Source organism: Zeus faber (genome assembly GCF_960531495.2).
Source record: "Zeus faber genome assembly, chromosome: 12".
In the NCBI taxonomy this organism is placed as follows: Eukaryota; Metazoa; Chordata; class Actinopteri; order Zeiformes; family Zeidae; genus Zeus; species Zeus faber.
This window is the reverse complement of record NC_137196.1, coordinates 28,836,277-28,856,276: the sequence shown is the minus strand read 5'-3', so window position 1 is coordinate 28,856,276 and position 20,000 is coordinate 28,836,277. Positions and strand designations below refer to the sequence as shown.

Genomic DNA, 20,000 nt, shown 5'->3' with positions numbered 1-20,000 from the left:
CCATATTTATTTACTCAAATCATTTTGCGATGAAAATTTTTAATACATGATACGTAATAAGTTGCAGCTTTTTGTAACAAATGTCATATGACACCACGCAGTGGTTGGGACGCTTCGCGCGAGTTCTGACTTTTCAATGACGAAAATGTAATAACTCAACAGTCTGTCATGACGCCAAGGCTCTCCCCAATTCAGTCGTCACCGACGTCATGACCACCGCGTTCCACGACAGCTTATTATAAGGGCGTCGTGTTCAACTAGTGATCTCACCACGTGCAGTTACATGCCTCACAGGGAAGATCACATTCAAAAATAAGAGGCGCGTGAGGAGGACGAAGGAGTAAACAAGCGTCAGGGAAACAGCGATAAGCAAAGCAAACATCCGGCGTCGAGGAAGACGAGCGGGCTGAGGCGAGGCGCTCTGGGGGGAAGGGTGGCTTGCGCGCCTGGTGTTTTGGGGGCGCGCGGCGTCCCTGCGCCTCCTGCATCATGAGGGGGGATCATTACGTCCGCTTCCCCCGGTGACGTCGACGCCCGCGGCCGCCGGTGCTTTGTGTTTTTGATAAGTTCTCCGTGGCTGCGACGCAGAGCGACCGGCGGGAGCGAGTCTGGGAGGAGGAATGAACACGGCGTGGACGCCAAGATGAGAACAGAACTCATTAAGGTGAGGGTGGACGGACGGCGGCAGGAGGGACTGGAGCGGGTTGTGACGGCAGGACGACTGTGCCATGAAACCTGGAGAAACCACTGGGGGGGAACAGGGGGGAAACAGGAGTGTTTCTTCAAATCATACAACTTGAGCTGGTGCCATTGAGCAAAACCTTCTCCCAGTCGTGAAGCGTAGAAGACGCTGATTTTTCAGCGTCCAAAAGTATAGCATGGTTGTACTGGGAAGCTCCCAGTGTCCACCAGTAGCAGACTAGTGGTTGTACTGGGAAGCTTCCAGTGTCCTCCAGTAGCAGACTAGTGGTTGTACTGGGAAGCTTCCAGTGTCCTCCAGTAGCAGACTAGTGGTTGTACTGGGAAGCTCCCAGTGTCCTCCAGTAGCAGACTAGTGGTTGTACTGGGAAGCTTCCAGTGTCCTCCAGTAGCAGACTAGTGGTTGTACTGGGAAGCTTCCAGTGTCCTCCAGTAGCAGACTAGTGGTTGTACTGGGCAGGTTCTAGCGATCAAGCCTGGATGTTCATCAAGGCCATTCATCTTATACATAATAATGTATTATACACTGTTTAAACACTGTTTACACTTTACAGAACAGCGTCTCCTTCAAGTTTCCACTTGAAGGAGCCCATTGGTGACGTTCCCATGGCAACAGCAACCCAAAATCAGTAATGGCACTTAATACTATAATTATTATTACAATTATTGCAATAATAATAATAACAATAATAATAATAATTATTATTATTATTCAACTTCAACTTCAACTTCAAGAGAATATTTGTCACATACATACACATACAGTCATACATATATGTAGTGAAATGTCATGACACCCGGTGATTACGCACAATAAGCTCTATAAGCTCTAAAAATACCAAAATGTGCATAATCGGCACGAGGTGCTCGCGCAGGCGGACGCAAGGGGCGGCGCCACAATCACGATTCTTGGGTCTATAATTATATAATTGAATTAATTCATATTACATTATTATTATTATTATTATTATTATTATTATTATTATTATTATCATAGCAGGCCCATAAGATGCATGTCCGTGAGCCAAACCCTTTTCCCGTCTGTCTGATGGCTCCAATGGAGGCTTTTTAAACCTTGTTCAGCAAGACAGGTTTGTTGACACATTTATTCCACAAGGGAAGCTCGAGGCGCCTCACCTAAGACACATGTGGAGGCGTAAAGAGAAGAAGAGCAAAAGCATGGGATTAAAAGGCTGAAAATGGTTGGAGGCATCACACGCCTACACACTGGAGCAGCGCGGGACTCTACGCCCGTGAGCCCCCCCGACCCCGAACCCGTCGTCGGTCCGTCTCAAGGTGCGGTGCCGCTCCCCGGTTCAGCGGTTTGGTTTGCGTGGTTACGGCGTCGTCTCGCCCGGTCGCGAGCCCCACACGGCCACAGCATCGTGAGTCTGCATCTGTGTCGCGCAGAAGAGAACCTGTCGTCACTGGGGATGAAGAAACGTTGTTGGAAAAAAGCAACAACGCAGAAAAGAAATAGATAAAAAAAACCTCCAGGTTGCTGAGAATCGAGCCGAGTCAGCAGAACGCTGCCGAGGCTGCTGCCAAAACCATCCTCTTCATGGACGGATGGACTGTAAATGCACTGTGTGTGTGTATGTGTGTGTGCGTGTGCGTGCGTTGTTTTTCAGTAGAAAACATTGAAGTTAAACCTATATGTGAACTTCCACCATCACCGACCCCACACCTCCACCCTCCATCTGTCATACACACAATACAGTATAGTTACATATACAGTATGTGTGTGTGTGTGTGTGTGGCCTGTATATGAATTCAGATGGGCACATATTTCATTGCCTATCTGTGTCAAGGTTGTGTTTATGGCGTCTGTTCCTCCGTCTTATCGGTGAAGTATGTGTGTCCGTATCTCATCCGCCGTGTGATGGTGAAGTAGCACCAGGGCAGCAGGTGGGAAACGATGTGAGGTGGTTTTTGTTTTTCGCCATGTTCTATGTTCGCCCGTTGCCTTGCCCCGGACGGATGCTGCTCCTGCTGTCGGAGGCTCAGTGACGTTTACGTTGACGTTGTTGTTGTTGTTTACCTGGTTTCTTTCCCTTTTCCAGGCTGTCTGTTTGAGAACGAGCTGTGCTCCCCCTACGAGATGTGTGTCAACGGTAAGAACGCGCACACACACACACGCACGCGCACACATTTACATTTAGTCATTTAGCAGATGCTTTTATCCAAAGCGACTTACAATTGTTCAAACACCGACGGACGCAGCCATCAGGAGCAATTAGGGGTTAAGTGTCTTGCTCAAGGACACTACAGCATGCTAGCAGGAGGAGCCTGGGATCCAACCAGCAACCTTTAGATCACTAGACCACCAGCTCTACCGCCTGAGCTACCATCCCCTACAATTCACATATACACACACACACACACACCCACACACACACACACACACACACACACACACACACACACACACACACACACACACACACACACACACACACACACACACACACACACACACACACACACACGCACACACACACACACACACACACACACACACACACACACACCCCATGCTGAAATTCAACCTCAAAATGAAACTGCATTCTCCATGGAAGCATCTTTCTCGTTGGAGCAGAATTCCCCCAAATAATAACACCTTGAACAATTTGGATCTGATGGAGGTGGAGGCGGAGGCGGAGGTGGAGCGATGCCACTTTGTCTTTTCTGATCCAGGTGTTGAAAAGTTGAACATCTCAGTCAGTGCCGATCGTCCCTTCATTTCAATTCAGTTACAGATACAAAAAAAACCCCTGGTGTTTCCAGATACTATTGTATGCTGAATGGGTAGTGTCGTGTTGTTGTCATGGTAACGTGGTAACACATGGCTGCTGGTGTCATCACATGGCCGACTGTCCTTCTCTTTACTTCATGTACGTTAGTGTTTCCGTGATATTTCTAGTTTGATTTGTTTTCGGGGATCAGATTGAATTCTTGTTCATTTTTATTCTCTGAGATACGATCCAGCTTTTTTCTTTTGTTTTTTTGGGGTTTTTAATGGCTGGCACCCTCCCGATACGGGTATCAGACCGGTGCCATAAAATAACACTTTATTGATCCGCGGGTGCAACTCAGGTGTTTCAACAGCGGAAGTTGATGGAATAGTGCAAGTCAAAAACATAGATAATAAAATGAAATCACAGCCATAAAACATAATATACAATATAAACGCAGTAATAATATACAGTAGATAGAAACAGAAGTACATTGGGAGTAGCACTGTGCTTGTGAGTCCAATATACTCAGGTGACAGTTACACTAAAGTACTCATAGTAAAATATAATATCAACGATAGTATGCGAATAACAGAATTGAAATAGCCATTTTGCATCAGTATATCTGTCAGATCGTCCAAACCGGTTGTCTTTCCGTTGCAGCTTGCCGTGCACGGAAACGAACAGATCCGCACAATTTATTTTTATCGGCATGACGGAGTCTATCTTATTTCGACATCGAGGGGAAAAAAAAAAAAAAGGGCGGTATCGTCACCGTTTTATTGCCCACCACAAATTCATTGTGGCTGGAGAGATTTTAATGTGTCGGACTTCAACAGATTTTCAATCACCGCACAACGGAGACGCTGGCACATGGAGCATTTCAAGGTTCCAGGGGCTCTCTCACACCTCTGTTTGATTTTCCTCTCTCTGCTCTCAGTGTCCAACGCAGGCATTTTATTTAAGGTGATGAGAAATGTTCACGAATGGATCTGTTCCCTCGGATGGATGCATCCGCCGTCAGATACGCACCCGCCCTAGAAATCAGAAGCCGTCTTGCCGCCTGTTTCACCCCTTCCCCCAAGCCAGGGGCTGGTATTTCTGGCCGCTTTGAAGTGCGAGCGGCTTTGTTTCGAGCACCTGCGGCGGCAGAACAGCTCCACGTCTCCCCCAAATAAAACCAAAGAGCTGCACGGGCAGGGCGAGGCGAGGGGAGGTCGGCCCGGAGCGCCACCTTATTTTTAGCGGCAAGGCTGCGGTGCTTTTCCCTCCTGCCATTGTTGTTATCGCCGTGTGAGTGTGTGTGTGTGTGTGTGTGTGTGTGTGTGTGTGTGTGTGTGTGTGTGTGTGTGTGTGTGTGTGTGTGTGTGTGTGAGTGTGTGTGCGCGCGCCTTCTCCCGACGGCAGCGGTGCCGTACCACACAGGGAGGATCCTGTCATTGTCGCTGTCTGGAATGGCCGTTGTCGGCGATTTTCCCAAAGTAGTTATTCCGGCCCCCAAAAAGCTGCTGAGGGGCCCCTCCCCCCACCTAGCTGAACGGCGCTCCGGAGCAGCACCGCCGCTGTTCTGGGTCGTTACGCACCGGACGTCTTGGTTATTGTTCCGTCGTGTGCTCTTCTACGAATAGTTACCGCAGGATAAACGGGGATGGGGACAAATCCTCCCGGGAACTCCATGACCCGTGATTATTTTGAGGGGAAGAAGTGATCATAGTGATCATCGTCAACATCATAGTCAGAAATCGTGTCAAATACTGCTGCCGCCCCGACCGCCGAGGGCTTTGGAGCGAACATATCCAGTGGTGCCATAGTGACCGCAACGACACAAAACGTTACCTTGTGGAAAGACGTTTCCGTGGAAACGACAGTCCAATCCAAACTTCTGTCACCGGCCGTCGGTGGTGGGAAGTAACTAAGTACAAATACTTTGTTACAAGTAATTAAGTGCATTTCTGAACGGCAACTCTTGGATTTAATTTAAAATTATCTTTTCTTTATTTTGTGTCATTTGAGTTTGGGCGTCCGGCCTCTGCTGGAGGTGGAGGGAGCAGCGAAGCAGGAAGGGCAGGGACGGGCTGCTCAAATAGGCCGGCCCATATAAGGGCGTGGAAGCGTGTGGCGCCGTCGAGTTGTGTGACAGAACTAGCAACGCAAGCTACAACGCCTCATTTTTCAAGTATCTCAACCTACTTACACTAGGTATAATCTGCTTTGGAGACTTTGGACTTTTACTTAACTACATTTCAAAACAAATATCTATACATTTTAACTCGACAACATTCCTTATGTACGTAAGTAAATACATTTTTATTGAAAAAGCACTTTTTAAGACGTGCTGTTAGGGAGCATGAAATAAACCCAATAAAAGAAATTAAAATCAGATGGCGTGGTCACAAATAAATAAAATAAAGAAAAACAAAGACATTCATGTGTATATAAAAAAATACATTAATGAAATTAAATATAATTTATATACAAGACAAACAGACTAATCCACTAATACACTAAATTAGTGTTAAATAAAAATAAAAATCTGGATTTATATTTGTATGTATTTTTATATGACTGATAGCCATGGTACATACTGAGCATCATCTACTGTATAGGAAAATAATTTACGAAGTGAGCTATTTAGACGCCAGAAGGTGGCTTTCCCTCATTTCTCAGGAGCTAGGCTAGCTGAACACCTCTGCGGCCATGCATTGGGCTAACACAGTTAGCATGCAGAACGGGAGTGTCCCTTTAAAATGCTTCGGCACATAGACTATTTCAAGAGTCCACGGGCTGTTTCACATTTGTTTTTTTCTTTCTGCTCTGAATTATATTATGTTGTTGTCGTGTTATAGAATCGGTTATATCCAGGGCACCGTATATGACGAGTACTTTTGCTGTGAACGCTTCCAGGAGCATCGAGGAGCAAGTACTTCCACACTTTCACTTCAGTAGAAATGCCCACGTCGTCCTTTCACTTTGTTCTTTGTACTGTGAGTAGTTAGAAGTCAGAGCACTTCTTCCGCCGCGGCCCGCCATGCAATACAACTCTAATTAAAACGCAACCTCAACTCCTGTCTCTCTTGGTTTGAACCCTTGTTGGTCCTCCGCGGCCGACGTCCCAGTTCAGGCAGGAACCTGCTCGTCAACGGCTTTGCGTCGTGTCCGGGCGCCGCTGCAGCCGCCGCGTTCCATTGGACCAGTTGAGCGCGGGTCTCCTCTGGGGGCGGCGACGCTGAGCCATGAGTGTGTGTCCCCCCAAGAGGCGGACCTGTCCGCCCGTGTCGCGCTGGGACCCTGACCTGCCTCCCTGACCGAACGGGGAGGAACAGCGCAGGAGTCCCCGGCGACGAACCGCAAGCACCGCACGCTGCCGCTGTGTCGTGCGCCATCCAGCGCACACCAAAGCGCTCGGCGGTTCCATTATCATTTTTGGGGTGGAGCGAACTTCTGTTGCATGATGGGTGGGGTTCAGTGCAAGGGCGGACAGGTCCGCCTCTTGGGGGGACACACACTCATGGCTCAGCGTCGCCGCCCCCAGAGGAGACCCGCGCTCAACTGGTCCAATGGAACGCGGCGGCTGCAGCGGCGCCCGGACACGACGCAAAGCGGTCGTGGTTCTCCACATTTGCCCCGTCCTTGTATCGCTCGTGTAGCGGAGCGGTGGGCGGCCACATAGCCGCACCCGGATGCCAGATACCAGATGCCTTGCTCAGGGGCATCGGCAGGAGCGTCTCACGCTGACACGGGTGTCATTCGGGGGGTGGGGGACCCACGTGAGCATGGGGGAGAACTCCACCCAGGAGGCCCCCCGGAGCCCACGGATCCACCGTGCCCCGAGTGACTGCGTTGGAGGCCGGTGCAGCGTTTTCTGCCGATGCTGAGTTACTTCCAAAAAGATGAAATCATATTTTTTCTGAAAAAAAGTGAGAAAGGCTTCGCCCGAGGGTCCATCTGTTTCCATCTCGAAACTCTAATGCACCGTTAGAGGGTTTTAAGCCGGGCGGATGATCATGTTTCTTCCGTGTGCACCCCTCTGGTGCCGGTTATGTTCTGCAGGGTCTGGACTGAGAGGTAGGGCTGTTTGTCCGGCACCGACCGCTCCGGCGTCTGGACCCGTGGAGGCGCCGCCCCGCAGCACCCGGGCTTTCGCTTCTGGTTGCCTGGCAACCGTGCTCCCGCCCGTGGATTTCTTAAAAAGTGGGTTAAGCGGTTGATGCGGTCCGAGGCCGGCGAGGTGTGAGTCACGGCGCGGCTGCAGCTTTGGAAGAACAGAATCGGCCCCCGAGCCTCTTTCAGAACGCACTCTTTCATCCGTCCTGTTTCCGTCCGTCCTTCAGTTTTGCACATTTTGCTGCACGGAAGGAAACACAAAAGCGCTGCATTACTACGTCACTATCGCTACATCATGACATCACTACATCACTTTGTTTCTCTCCCTGAAAAGAAATGTCACTAAATAACTTGTTGAAGACAGAAGAGTTCAAGGCGTTATTTTTTATTTTATGCCATGTATTATTATTATTATTATTATTATTATTATTATTATTATTATTATTAATATTATTATTATTATTATTATTATTATTATTATTATTATTAATAATAATAATAATAATTCTTTTCAAGACCAGTTTTGGGGTCCTGGTCAAGATGAGCTGCACCCAGACATCTATTAAAGCTACAAACACCAAATAGAATAGAATGCTCAAATAATTATGATTGATATTATGTAATATGTAATATAAATATGTAATATATGTCCAATTAATATATAATATACATAATATATGTAATATATGTAATATGTAATATATAATATGTTATATTAATATATAATATATATGTAATATGTAATATATGTAATATTAATATATGTAATATGTAATATATGTAATTTGTAATATTAATATATAATATATGTAATTTATGTAATATGTAATATTAATATATAATATATATAATAAATGTAATATATGTAATATGTAATATTAATATATAATATATATAATACATGTAATATATGTAATATGTAATATTAATATATAATATATATAATAAATGTAATAAATGTAATATGTAATTGTGACCTCTCTAATTTCAAACACGGCATGTATACATGGTGTGTTATGAGACCCTACTGTGCGCTCTTTGTGTTTTCGTTGTGTTTTTAGTCCCCCACAACACACTTTGTTGAAATAAAGTGTGTTGTGATCTTTTTCTCGTATAAAGTTGCATCTTGTGGAGAAAAAAACAGATAATGAGCTTAAAATGATTCACTTCCAAAAGCTGTGATTCCCACATATGAGGCACATGTGACTTCAACATGTCTTTTCTCTCCGCCCGCATGTTGACGGAGGGGTTGGTGCTGTTAGGATATTCATAACACTGGTATTACTAGTATTGTATTTCATATCTCCGGTTCCATTTCCAGCTCCAGGGTATTACAGTGACTTTGCTCTTTCGGGTTTTTCCCTTTTTATCTCTCCCAGATTGTAGTAAGGCGTCGCTCTGTGATTACATATCCCAAAAGGATGGATTGTCATAATAAATGTATGTTGTCATGTTGTTGTAATGAGGTTACGCACGCTGTGACTCACCTGCTTCAGCTCCAAATCTTTAATTCAATGTTATTTTAACATCCATCACAGAGTTGTTCCCAAAGTGTCAATTATTGTATTCAAATGGATTTTTTCTTATTTGAAAAAAAAAATCTTTACATCAAATATAGAGTGTTTTGTTTATTTTTCCAAACCTTTTGAGGTTTGTCAGCGACTCTGTCCTTAAAATGGATGAATCCCAAGTTTTAGCCACAAGGAATTGATTATAATCAGTTAATCGATCGCCAGACGTTTCAGTAATCCAATTTATTTATTCATTCATTTATATGTAATTCATTAAATGGGACGGATACTTAATTCATCCCCACAGTGAAATTTCAGTGTTACGCCAGCACATCACGACAAGTAGGAAATGAAAATAATGCAAATAAAATACAAAAGGGAAATTGTTTTGTTGCAATAAACCTGAAAATAAACGATTACTCGGTAAACCCCTGTATCAACAATTCAGAGTGTAAACGCAATAATATGTAAAATAAATGTATAATATGTATAAAAAAACCCACTATTTTCTATTTACTTTTCTATTTATATTATCAGTCAAAGGCAGAATTGAATTTTTGAATGTCTGAAAGCATATTTAATATTACCTAATTTTCCTGATAATGATAATAATAATTATAATAATAATATAAACAATAATAATAATAATAATAATAATAATAATAATTATTATTATTATTATAATTATAATAATAATAATATGCACCCAGATGGTGTTATCTTGTCAAATACATGTTATATCGACATAATAATTTTCTTAATTTTCCAAATGAATACTGCTGATGATCTCTGTCCTCAGTCCTCTGGGTTTTATTATAAAATCCCAGCTTCTTGGAGGCAGTTACTCAGCACTTTCCTCTTCTTCAGCTGAGTGTTAAGTTGCTCCCAGGGCGTCGCCGTGAAGCAGCAAATGAGGTTTTGTTGATTAACGCTGGTTTTATTTTGGTGCAGCTCCAGGAATTTTTAAATATTTTCTTTATATATCTCCATCTACCATGTGTGCATTATGATTTCAGCAAACAGGTATTTACATAATTTTATTCGAAAATATATATCAAATGTATCCGCCCCATTCGTTTATTTAATTTGGATTCATTTAGTTGACACCCTAAATTGACGGTAAAATGAGGTGATCGGGTACAAAAAGCTGATGAGTTGTCGTGGCGAGTTAAACAAAGCGATTCATCGTATAATATGGAAAAGAGGCATTCGGTCAGTAAGTTGTGAGAATAAATGATGAATCAATGAAAAATGATGGTTGAATGGTTGATGGTGTTCATTTCAACACCCAGGCGTAGTTTGCTCGACGACAGTCGCCTCGACGAGCGGCGCCGGTGGCTTTTGTTTTTTTTTCTCAGACCAAAGTGGAGGCAAAACACGAGGAGGATTCGCCGTCCGTCCGTCCCCCGCCCCCCCCGTCACCTCCACCTCCTCCTCCGCCTGTCTGATTAGCTGCGAGGGGCCGGCGGCGCTCCGCGGGAGTCGCCATGGCAACAGATGCGAGCGGAGCGGGCTAAATTGGTCCGTCGCGCAGCTGGGGCCTGGTTGCTGGCTGGGGCCACGCGGCGGGGATCCGCGCGGCGACGGCAGGCGACGGCTTCAAACCCATCTTTTTGGGGGGAGGAGAAACAAAGGAATGATTGTTGCGATGGAACGGGGGGAACTGGGCTTTTAGGGGCTATGGAACCGTTTGATACGGAGCTCAGCGCCGAGTCCCGGGAAGTGGAAAACCCCGGCTCCCGTTGTGATCGAAGGGGCTGTGGTGATGACTGAGCACCGGCTGAGGCGGTGGAACCGTGCTCCACCCTCCCTGTGTCCCTGTCCCTGTGATGTCAACCGTGTTTTGGGGAATAAAAACCTGCTTTGTTCCCCGTGTCGTGGAGGAGTAGCACACTACCCACAATCCTTCAGTGCGACAGCGACGTCTCTGATGGGTGGAGCTCGCTGTTACCATGGAGTTGTTGAGTGTGTGTGTATATTGATATATAATATAACAGTGTTTATAACAATTAAAACACTATAATAATAAACTAAACTATGATGAGGTTGGAAGTGGTTTGAAAGGTGTCATTAATAATGGTTTATGGGATGCTCCTTCCTTCACTCTTATAATAATCATATTCACAGTCTTGTGGCTTCGCCTTGTTTTACTTTTTACGTTTTCCAAATTCATTTTTCTTTGCCTCAATCAAATCATCATCTTCATCATCTTATGGTCACCGTTCATCTGGTCGTTTGTTGGTTCGGTTCCTGGTAAAAAACTCTTTGAATTAGGATTTTATGAAACGACATTGGAGCCAATGAACGGGAGATTCACTTCGGGACACGGGGCCGTTCTGAGGGCGGCCACGCCCTGTTGAGCTCTATAGCAGAGTTACAAGGTTTGACGGCTGCATTCATTCAAAATTAAAAAAAATTAAATAAAAAAAATGGCGCATTGAGATGTTGCCGAAACGTGGAAAAAAATGCTTAAAATACTTAAAGCTTGAATGAATGGAAACTTATTAAGATGACGTCAACTACAGGTTTTACCTTTAACTAAAAAAGGCTGAAATAGGACTTTCTATCCCTGCATATAAGAGTGTCCGTTTTAGTTTTATAAATTATTCAACCGCAAATTCTACTTTGACCTTGAACGACCTTGAACAGTTTCAGTTTGCTTTTGCTTTTAGTCAAATACGAAAGCCCGAAAAATAATTTGCCGCCGATTCACTTCCTCGGTGTTTGATGATGCCATGCGCTCGCCCCGCCTCCATTGTGGAGGCAGGGTTCCTAGCGTGCCCGTGCAGACCGGTTGGGCGGGTGGAGGTCACATTATCGATCGGATCCGTGTGAGTGGGAGGAACTCATTCAGGAGGCGATAGAGCAGCGGAGGGTGGAGCAGTGGAGGGCGGGGTGGGGATGAAGCACAGAGGGAAGGAACCATGGAAGGAACTGGTGACACTGGGTGACGCGGCCTCAGGAAGGTCTCTGGAAGGTCTCTGGAAGGTCTCTGGAAGGTCGCCCTGGTTTTGGAGCTTCAAGCTTCTTTGGTTTCTCAAGGGTGTTGTTTTATTTTGGACATCTCTTTTTTTTGGAGATTTTTTTACTTCATATTTAATAGTGGAACTGGTGAATCCCAAGAGGATTGATGAGATCAAACCGTATATAGTAAGGTTAAGTATATACTATTGTATACTAATGTTGTATAGCGCAGAGTGGTTTTATCATGATCAACGTATCATTATTACACGGCTTGAAATGAACTTTTTCCTGGTAGAGCCGCGAGCCAGAGATGTGCTCCTGAAATCAATCAGGTCGTCCGTCGTTCAGAAATCACAGCTGTGACGTGTGATAAAAACACTGTTTCTTTGACTCTGACACCTCAGATCTTGCAGCGAACCAGGGATATTCAAATCGCCGCGTTGTATTATTTTTTTTTTTACTTCGTCAAAAAGAAGCCGTGGAGCGGCCTCGTCGCCTCCTCCGCTCCTTGCTTTTGGTTTTGTTTCCATCGTCTGTTTCCTTCCGTTTCCTGGAAACACCACCTAGTGGAGTGTGATATAAGGTAGTATAACCACAGGATCATTTGGGGATAATCTACTGTCGCACTGAACGTGAGACGTCAGTGTCCGGCGTCCCCTGAGCGGTGTCTTGAATGGCTTCAGGCCCCGTGGTGCAGGAGCCTGTTACCTGTTACCTCCCCGTGTTCCTTTATACTCCCTTCCAGCGCATCTCCTCTGCGGTCGTTCAGGTGCTGTCCGTCTGGTTCGCCCCTAATTGAGATGTCGGTCACAGAAGGCCTCGCTGAACGGTCGGTGCCTGTCGGTTCAGTCTGACGAGGGAAACGATCTGACGACAAAAACACTGAAGGACTTTTGTTTTGTTCGAGGGATAATGACGGTAAAGACAAAAAACAAATAATTTAAATAAAATGCCACTTTGAGCAGCGTGCGTGCGTGTGTGTGTGTGTGTGTGTGTGTGTGTGTGTGTGTCTGTCTGTGTGTGTGTGTGTGATTCTGTCTGTGTATGGGGTGTCTGTCTGTCTGTCACTGTCTGAGTGTGTGTAGTGTGTGCATGTGTCTGTCTCTGTCTCTGTCTCTGTCTGAGAGTGTGTTTGTGTGTGTGTGTGTGTGTGTGTGTGTGTGTGCGTGTGTGTGTGTGTGTGTGTGTGTGTGTGTGTGTGTGTGTGTGTGAGTGGCCGGCTCATCTGAAACTCAGTGTATTCACTGCATTCAGTCCAGGGAGGTTGAGCCTCATTTCTTCATGTCGGCTTTGGAGTCAGCGGCTCCACCAGCGGTTGGGGTTTGGTTGTCGTTGGACATTGTGGAGACTATGGATGCTGTGCAAACTGTGCACACTGTGGACAATGTGGACACTGTGGACACTGTGGACACTATGGACACTGTGGGCAGTGTGCACACTGTGGACACTGTGGACACTGTGGACACTGTGGACACTATGGACACTGTGGGCAGTGTGCACACTGTGGACACTGTGGACACTGTGGAACCCGTGGACACCGTGGATACTATGGACACTGTGGACACCGTGGATACTATGGACACTGTGGACACCGTGGATACTATGGACACTGTTAACACTGTGGACACTGTGGATACTGTGGACACTGTGGACACTGTGGACACTGTGCACAGAGACATGTTTCTCAAAAGAAAACACTCATTGTATCCAAGTTGTCGACCTAATGTTTTGGTCGGATAAACTTTCACTATCAGCCAATACCAGACATCCACCCGTTACCGTGACTGAACCCAACACTAACAGTAGTTCACCGCCCCTCGGGAAAATGTCTGTTGCCCGCATCCGGCCACCATGTATGGGTTTACCACGGTGGTGATGAAGGTTTTTAACGTTTTAAAGAAAAAAATGAGGTGAGTTTCACCGAAATAAAATACAAACAAGATGAGATTATATTGATCCCTGAAGGGGACATTGAGGCGTTGCAGCAGCTCAGTGGGGAAGTTCTGAGTTTCACTAAATTCACAATATTTACCAGCAAGCTGTAAACAGTAAAACAAATGGAATAAGAAACAATACAAATAGCTTTGTATTACAGTTTATGTTTATTTTATTTTATTTTTATTTATTGATTCATTTATTGATTTTTTTATATTCAAATCTTTGACAAATGATTTGGCTGCCAACTTGCAGTATACCCGTGGACCACTCGGGGGGCGTGGCCCACAGATTGAACGATTCTGGTGTAGAGTGTATGGACCCTTAGTTTGACAACAGTTTGGGGTCATTAGGGTCATTATTATGGACTCATCATATCATAGATCATATTTCATAATTACAGTCACTTAACGTTCTATGTGTCCATAAGCCGCAAATCAATCCTTTCTCTTAAATATTCGACATGTTACGGATCTTCATCCCAGTGTTTCATCCTGGTTTCTGAGGCTGTTATCGCCGTCGCTCTCTACGGCTCCGCCCGGCGACCGGATCCTCCATCTTTAAGCTTCTCTCACCGGAGTAAATCACACCGAGGCGTGCGGGGCTCAGGCATGGTCTCAGGTCCAGAACCTAGGAAGGAAAAGCCATCCATCCATCCATCCATCCATCCATCCATCCATCCATCCATCCATCCATTCTTCCTTCCTTCCTTCCTTCCTTCCTTCCTTCTATCCATCCATCCGCCTGTCCGTCCGCCTGTCCGTCTGTCCTTCCATCCATCCATCATTCACCCATCATCCTTCCATCCATCAATCCATCATCCTGTCCATCCATCCACCCAGCCATCCATCCTTCCATCCATCCATCCACCCATCCATCCATCCATCCATCATCCCGTCCATCCATCCACCCAGCCATCCATCCTTCCATCCATCCATTTCTTCAGTGTACTGACAGACACTTTGCGTGTGTTTGCAGACAAGTCTGTGAGTTTTATTTTAGACCTGCACTGACACTGTGTGTGTGTGTGTGTGTGTGTGTGTGTGTGTGTGTGTGTGTGTGTGTGTGTGTGCATGTGTGTGTGTGGAGCATCTCACCATCTGTTAAACTGCTCTTTCTTCTCTTTGACTCAGACTGCACTGCACTCTGACTATATATAGAGCAATTAGCATGAGGGATGCTGTTATGTAACACACACACTGTCACTCAGTCACTCTGTCAATCACACACACACACACACACACACACACACACACACACACACACACACAAACACACGGACACACACACACAGGTAGTGTGTGGAAGTGGAAATCCTTCTTGTCTGTGTTCCATTTGAAACTGCGACTTTTGCTTTTTCGCTTTTGTTTTTCTTACCCTCCATGTTGTCTCCTGATCGTTTGATTGATTGATTGATTTTTTGGGATAACTAAGGTTTTGTTCGTATCACTCCCGTGCGCGGTCTGAGCAAACATAAGCGAGCGATGAGCACGAGTCCCATCGTTTGGACCGAAGAGCAGAAGAACTGAAGCAGATGTAACTTTGAGCGAGCTGCTTTACTCATCGGATCACAGACCACTGACGTGCTCTGTGTTCAGCTCTCTACGTCGTCAGGATGCCGAAATATCTTGGAAAGCTGGGGGGTGCGGTGGATCAGTCCTCAGCACTGTTGCTCTCAGGGGTGGTCACCCCGGCCGATGCGCTACGTGGCAGCTCCACCGCTCCTGGATACGTAGGATACTGGTGCTGGTTGGAAGTGCACAGAACTCATTTCCTCCACAGGGATTAATGAAGTTTGTCAAGAAAATGCAGCGCTCTAAAACCGTTCCCATAGGACCTGTACCCAAAAACCTCAACTCAAACAGAGCACTGTGTTGGTTGTGTGTGGTTTCCGGCTCCGTGGGGGAGGAGGGGCAGGAGGTGGTGTTTGCAGCGGATCAGGGTGGAGAGGCGGCACCTTCTGGCCCGGCTCCTCGGCTCCGTCTCCACGCTGTCGGAGCCGACTCGTTTCTCAGGGAGCTCACGCTCGTTTCAGCTTCATTTTCAAAACGCTCTGTAACCTTCTTGACTGAAGACTGGGGCCATTCTCCTCCAATTTTACAAAATAAATGAGTCTATAGCAAGAAAAGCCACCCATCGCTGACTCAGAGTCAGCGATGGGTGGCGGTTGGTTTGACCGGTGGTTCCCCAGCACAATGACTTACAGCTGAAGTTAAACTTCACCGTTATTTCATTTCCCAGACGTCGGTGCGGTTGGAGAATGTCCAATAATGACTGTTTGGATCCCAGTGTCACTGTTTGCTCCCCGAGTAGAGAAACCAAATCAGATCATCAGATCTAACAATGTAAATCTGCTCAGATTGGGGTCCTAGAGACCAAATCAACATCAAATTGGGGTCTGAGGTTTGGGTTAGGGTTAGGTGTTTTTGAGCACACCAAAAATACCTTTTTGGAAGGGTTAGGGTTAGGGTTAGGGTTAGTGTTAGGGTTAAGGGTTATGGTTAGAGTAATTGTTAGATATGTTTCAGCACACCAAAAATAACCTTTTGGAAGGGTTCGGGGTTAGGTGTTAGGGTTAGGGTTATGGTTATGATTATGATTATGGTTAGGGTAAGGGTAAGGGTTAGGGTTAGGGTTAAGGTAAGGGTTAGGAGTGATAGTAAGAGTTAGGGTTAGATATGTTTCAGCACACCAAAAATAACCTTTTGGAGGGGTTCGGGATTAGGGTTAGGGTTAGGGTTAGGGTTATGATTCTAATTATGGTTAGGTTAAGGGTTAGGGTTAGGGTTAGGGTTAGGGTAAGCGTTAGGAGTCATAGTAAGAGTTAGGGTTAGATATGTTTCAGCACACCAAAAATAACTTTTTGGAAGGGTTCGGGGTAGGGTTAGGGTTAGGGGTCATTGTTAGAGTTAGGGTTTGATATGTTTCAACACACCAAAAATTAGGGTTAGGGTTTAGGCGTTAGGGTTTAGGCGTTAGGGTTAGGGTTCATGGTTAGAGTTTGGGTTAGATATGTTTCAGCACACCAAAAAATACCTTTTGGAAGGGTTAGGGGTTAGGGGTTAGGGTTGGGGTTGGGGTTAGGGTTCATGGTTAGAGTTTGGGTTAGATATGTTTCAGCACACCAAAAATAACTTTTTTGAAGGGTTTGGGTTTCGGGGTTAGGGTTAGGGTTAGGGTTCATGGTTAGAGTTAGAGTTAGATATGTTTCAGCCCACCAAAATTAACCTTTTTGAAGGGTTAGGGGTTAGGCGTTAGGGTTAGGTATGTTTCAGCAAACCAAAAAGACCTTTGTGGAAGGGTGAGAGGTCAAAGGTTAGGGGTTAGGGGTTAAGGGTTAGTGGTAAAGGGCAAGTGGTTAGGGTTAAGTACGTTTCACACCAAAAGTACCTTTTTGGAAAGCAAAGTACACAGATCACGTGCTGGATCAAGCTTTTTAAAGTCCGGCTCCGTGACCTAAAGAGTGTCGACACGTTGATGTCTGTGTTTCCAGACGTGTCCGTGTTTTTAATGTTTTCTCTGTGTTTCCAGACGGTATGTTCGGGCGGTGCCACTCGCTCCCTGTGAAGGACGTCTACACCTACGACGTTTCCCCTTCAGTGGTGCAGCGCTTCAGGAGCCTGCTGGAGAAGCTGTCCAACAGGGGTAGGAAACACACACACACACACACGCACACACACACACACACACACACACACAAACTGGTGTTTTGCGTGCGACACTTAGTCACACACTCGCTGCTTATTTCCGACAGGAATCTCGAACAATGTGAAATTCTCATTATCCTGTTTGGGGGAGAGTTCCTTGAGTTATCGTTGGTCAAATATTAACTTTGAATTGCTGTTGGTATCAAAATGTCCCTTAATAAGTTACTTAAAACATTTTAAGGTCTGCGGGAAGCATGGAAGTCCAGAGGGAATACAGAGGGGTTTTTTTCACCAAAGTGCTTCACAGAATTCAAGGATGTGTACAATAGTTATATTTTATTTTTATTTTTCATTATCCTTAAAATGTCTTATAGAATTATGAAATTGTCCAAAAAAATCATCGTTTTGTATTTGGAGGTTCAATTCCCTGTCTAGTTCTGTTGGTGGAGCAAGGCACAAAAACAGCAGAGTAACAGGTTCTATATTCAGTTCCAGGGTTTGAGGTTCTATGACTCGTATAGGGTTAGGGGTTTTATGTTTTTAGGGGTTCTGTATTCCATTTCAGGGTTAGGGATTCTATAGTCTAATGATGATGATCAAAATAACCTTTATTTGTATAGCACCTTTCATACACAACATGCAACTTAAAGTGCACTTTATATTAATAGAAGGTGATCAAATAGTAACAATAAAAGAAAACAAAATGCATTTCATAAAGAGGGAAATATCATACTCATATATGCTGATACAGGGTCGGGGGTTCTTTATACTAACACAGTAGTGATGTAAGGTACTTTCAAATAAACTTCCTCTAAATATCAGAAATCAATGGAAGCTACATACAATCGCTCTGCAGTCAAAATATGCAGTCATCTTCGGAGTCATCTTTAACCTTTATTCTTCTGTTGACACCTTAAAACCTGGAACTCCAGATCCGGGCTCCTTTTCAAACCCGCTGTCACATCACGTCGGAACCTGTCGATACCAATCAATCTGTGGGATAATCCAGTCGTCAATACCTGTCAGGGCCGTCCAAAATGGATGAGCTGCGATGACGCTGCTGACCACCAGGGGGCGGCACACACCTCTGTATTGTGTGACGCCTCCCTCTGGTCTCACAGTGTGGACCAGGCTTTCACGGGCTTTCATCATCAAGCTCTGACTGACGGGAGTTTTTTAAATTTGTGCAGGAAACCCCTGGTGGTCCGCCAGCCCATCCCGCTTTCCTTTGAAGGAAATAAAAAAAGAAGAAGGAAAAAAAAAAAGAAACACCTCCTTTGGTTTAAGAACCCTCTGAAAAAATCTCCGGCTTCGTTTCAAAAAGAGATCAGAATGAAGAGGTGTCTCCTTGTTTTTGGTCCCGGTGCAGCTCTCTGGGCTGGACACATCCCAGAGAAAGAGGAGGAAAAATAAAAACAACTTCAGTGGCAAGAGAATTCTAAACATAGACACGAGAGCTGCAGCGATTAGTCGATTAATCAATTAATTGTCAACTATTAAATTAATTATCAACTTTTTTGATGATTGATTTATTTGATACATTTTTTTTTAAGAAGAACATTTCCAAATTCTCAGATTCCAGCTTCTTAAAGTTGAATCATTTCTGGTTTCTGTAGTCCTATATGACAGTAGCATTTCCTGACATTTCATGGACAAAACAACTAATCGATTAATCGAGAAAATAATCAAGAGATTAATCGGTAATGAAAATAATCGTTAGTTGCAGCTCTAATAAACACACATATACAAGCTTTTATGATTATTATAGTGAAAATTGAAAAAAATGATGATTCTGTTCATGAAAAGAAGAACAAAGCTCAAACGTTTTCTTTCAAATCAAACTGAAGTGGATAAAAATCAACATGAACAAAAGAACTCAATCATTCTATGATAAAAATCACATTTTTCACGTCTCTGTTTATCCGTTATCTTCGAGGTACCGTGATTATATGGTTCTTATAGTAAACACTGAACAAAAATGCTGATTTTGTACATTAGAATGAAAACAAAGCTCAAAGATCTTAAAAATCCAACTTAATTAAACTATATTAGATGGGATCGTTGAGAATGAGCAGAAATGAAACAGAAAAAAAAAAAAACGATTAAAAAGGGTAAATTCAAATGACTCATTTCACGTTTTCCTTTATTCATGTTTTCTCCTAAATTCCCGTAAAGAAACGTTTCTGAGCTGCCTCCTCTCCACTGGTACTTCCTGTGGTACCAGTGTCGTACTGGGTTTGAAGTGCATTTCGCTCCGTACGCTCATTGACCTCTGCCACAAAATCCTTACGTATTAAACCGAAACACTTCAGCCCTTGAGGCTACATGCTAACGCTAATGTAATAGACTAGAAACAGAAGGTTGCGTCGCTTCCTCCTGGCAACCTGCTGTAGCAACGCGAGGCT

General features: G+C 44.7%; 1 protein-coding gene across 1 annotated transcript in view; it reads left to right on the top strand.

Annotated features, from left to right (window-relative positions):
• Positions 1-1,898: 1,898 nt before the first annotated feature.
• Positions 1,899-20,000, top strand: part of LOC307237752 (receptor-type tyrosine-protein phosphatase N2-like) — a gene marked incomplete at both ends in the record, with an annotated part of 149,474 nt that continues 131,372 nt past the window's right edge. Inside the window, 3 exons of the mRNA XM_080010516.1 lie at positions 1,899-1,995; positions 2,763-2,813; positions 17,480-17,593. Coding sequence (XP_079866642.1) covers positions 1,899-1,995; positions 2,763-2,813; positions 17,480-17,593 — 262 coding nt within the window. The remainder of the gene's footprint in view (positions 1,996-2,762; positions 2,814-17,479; positions 17,594-20,000) is intronic.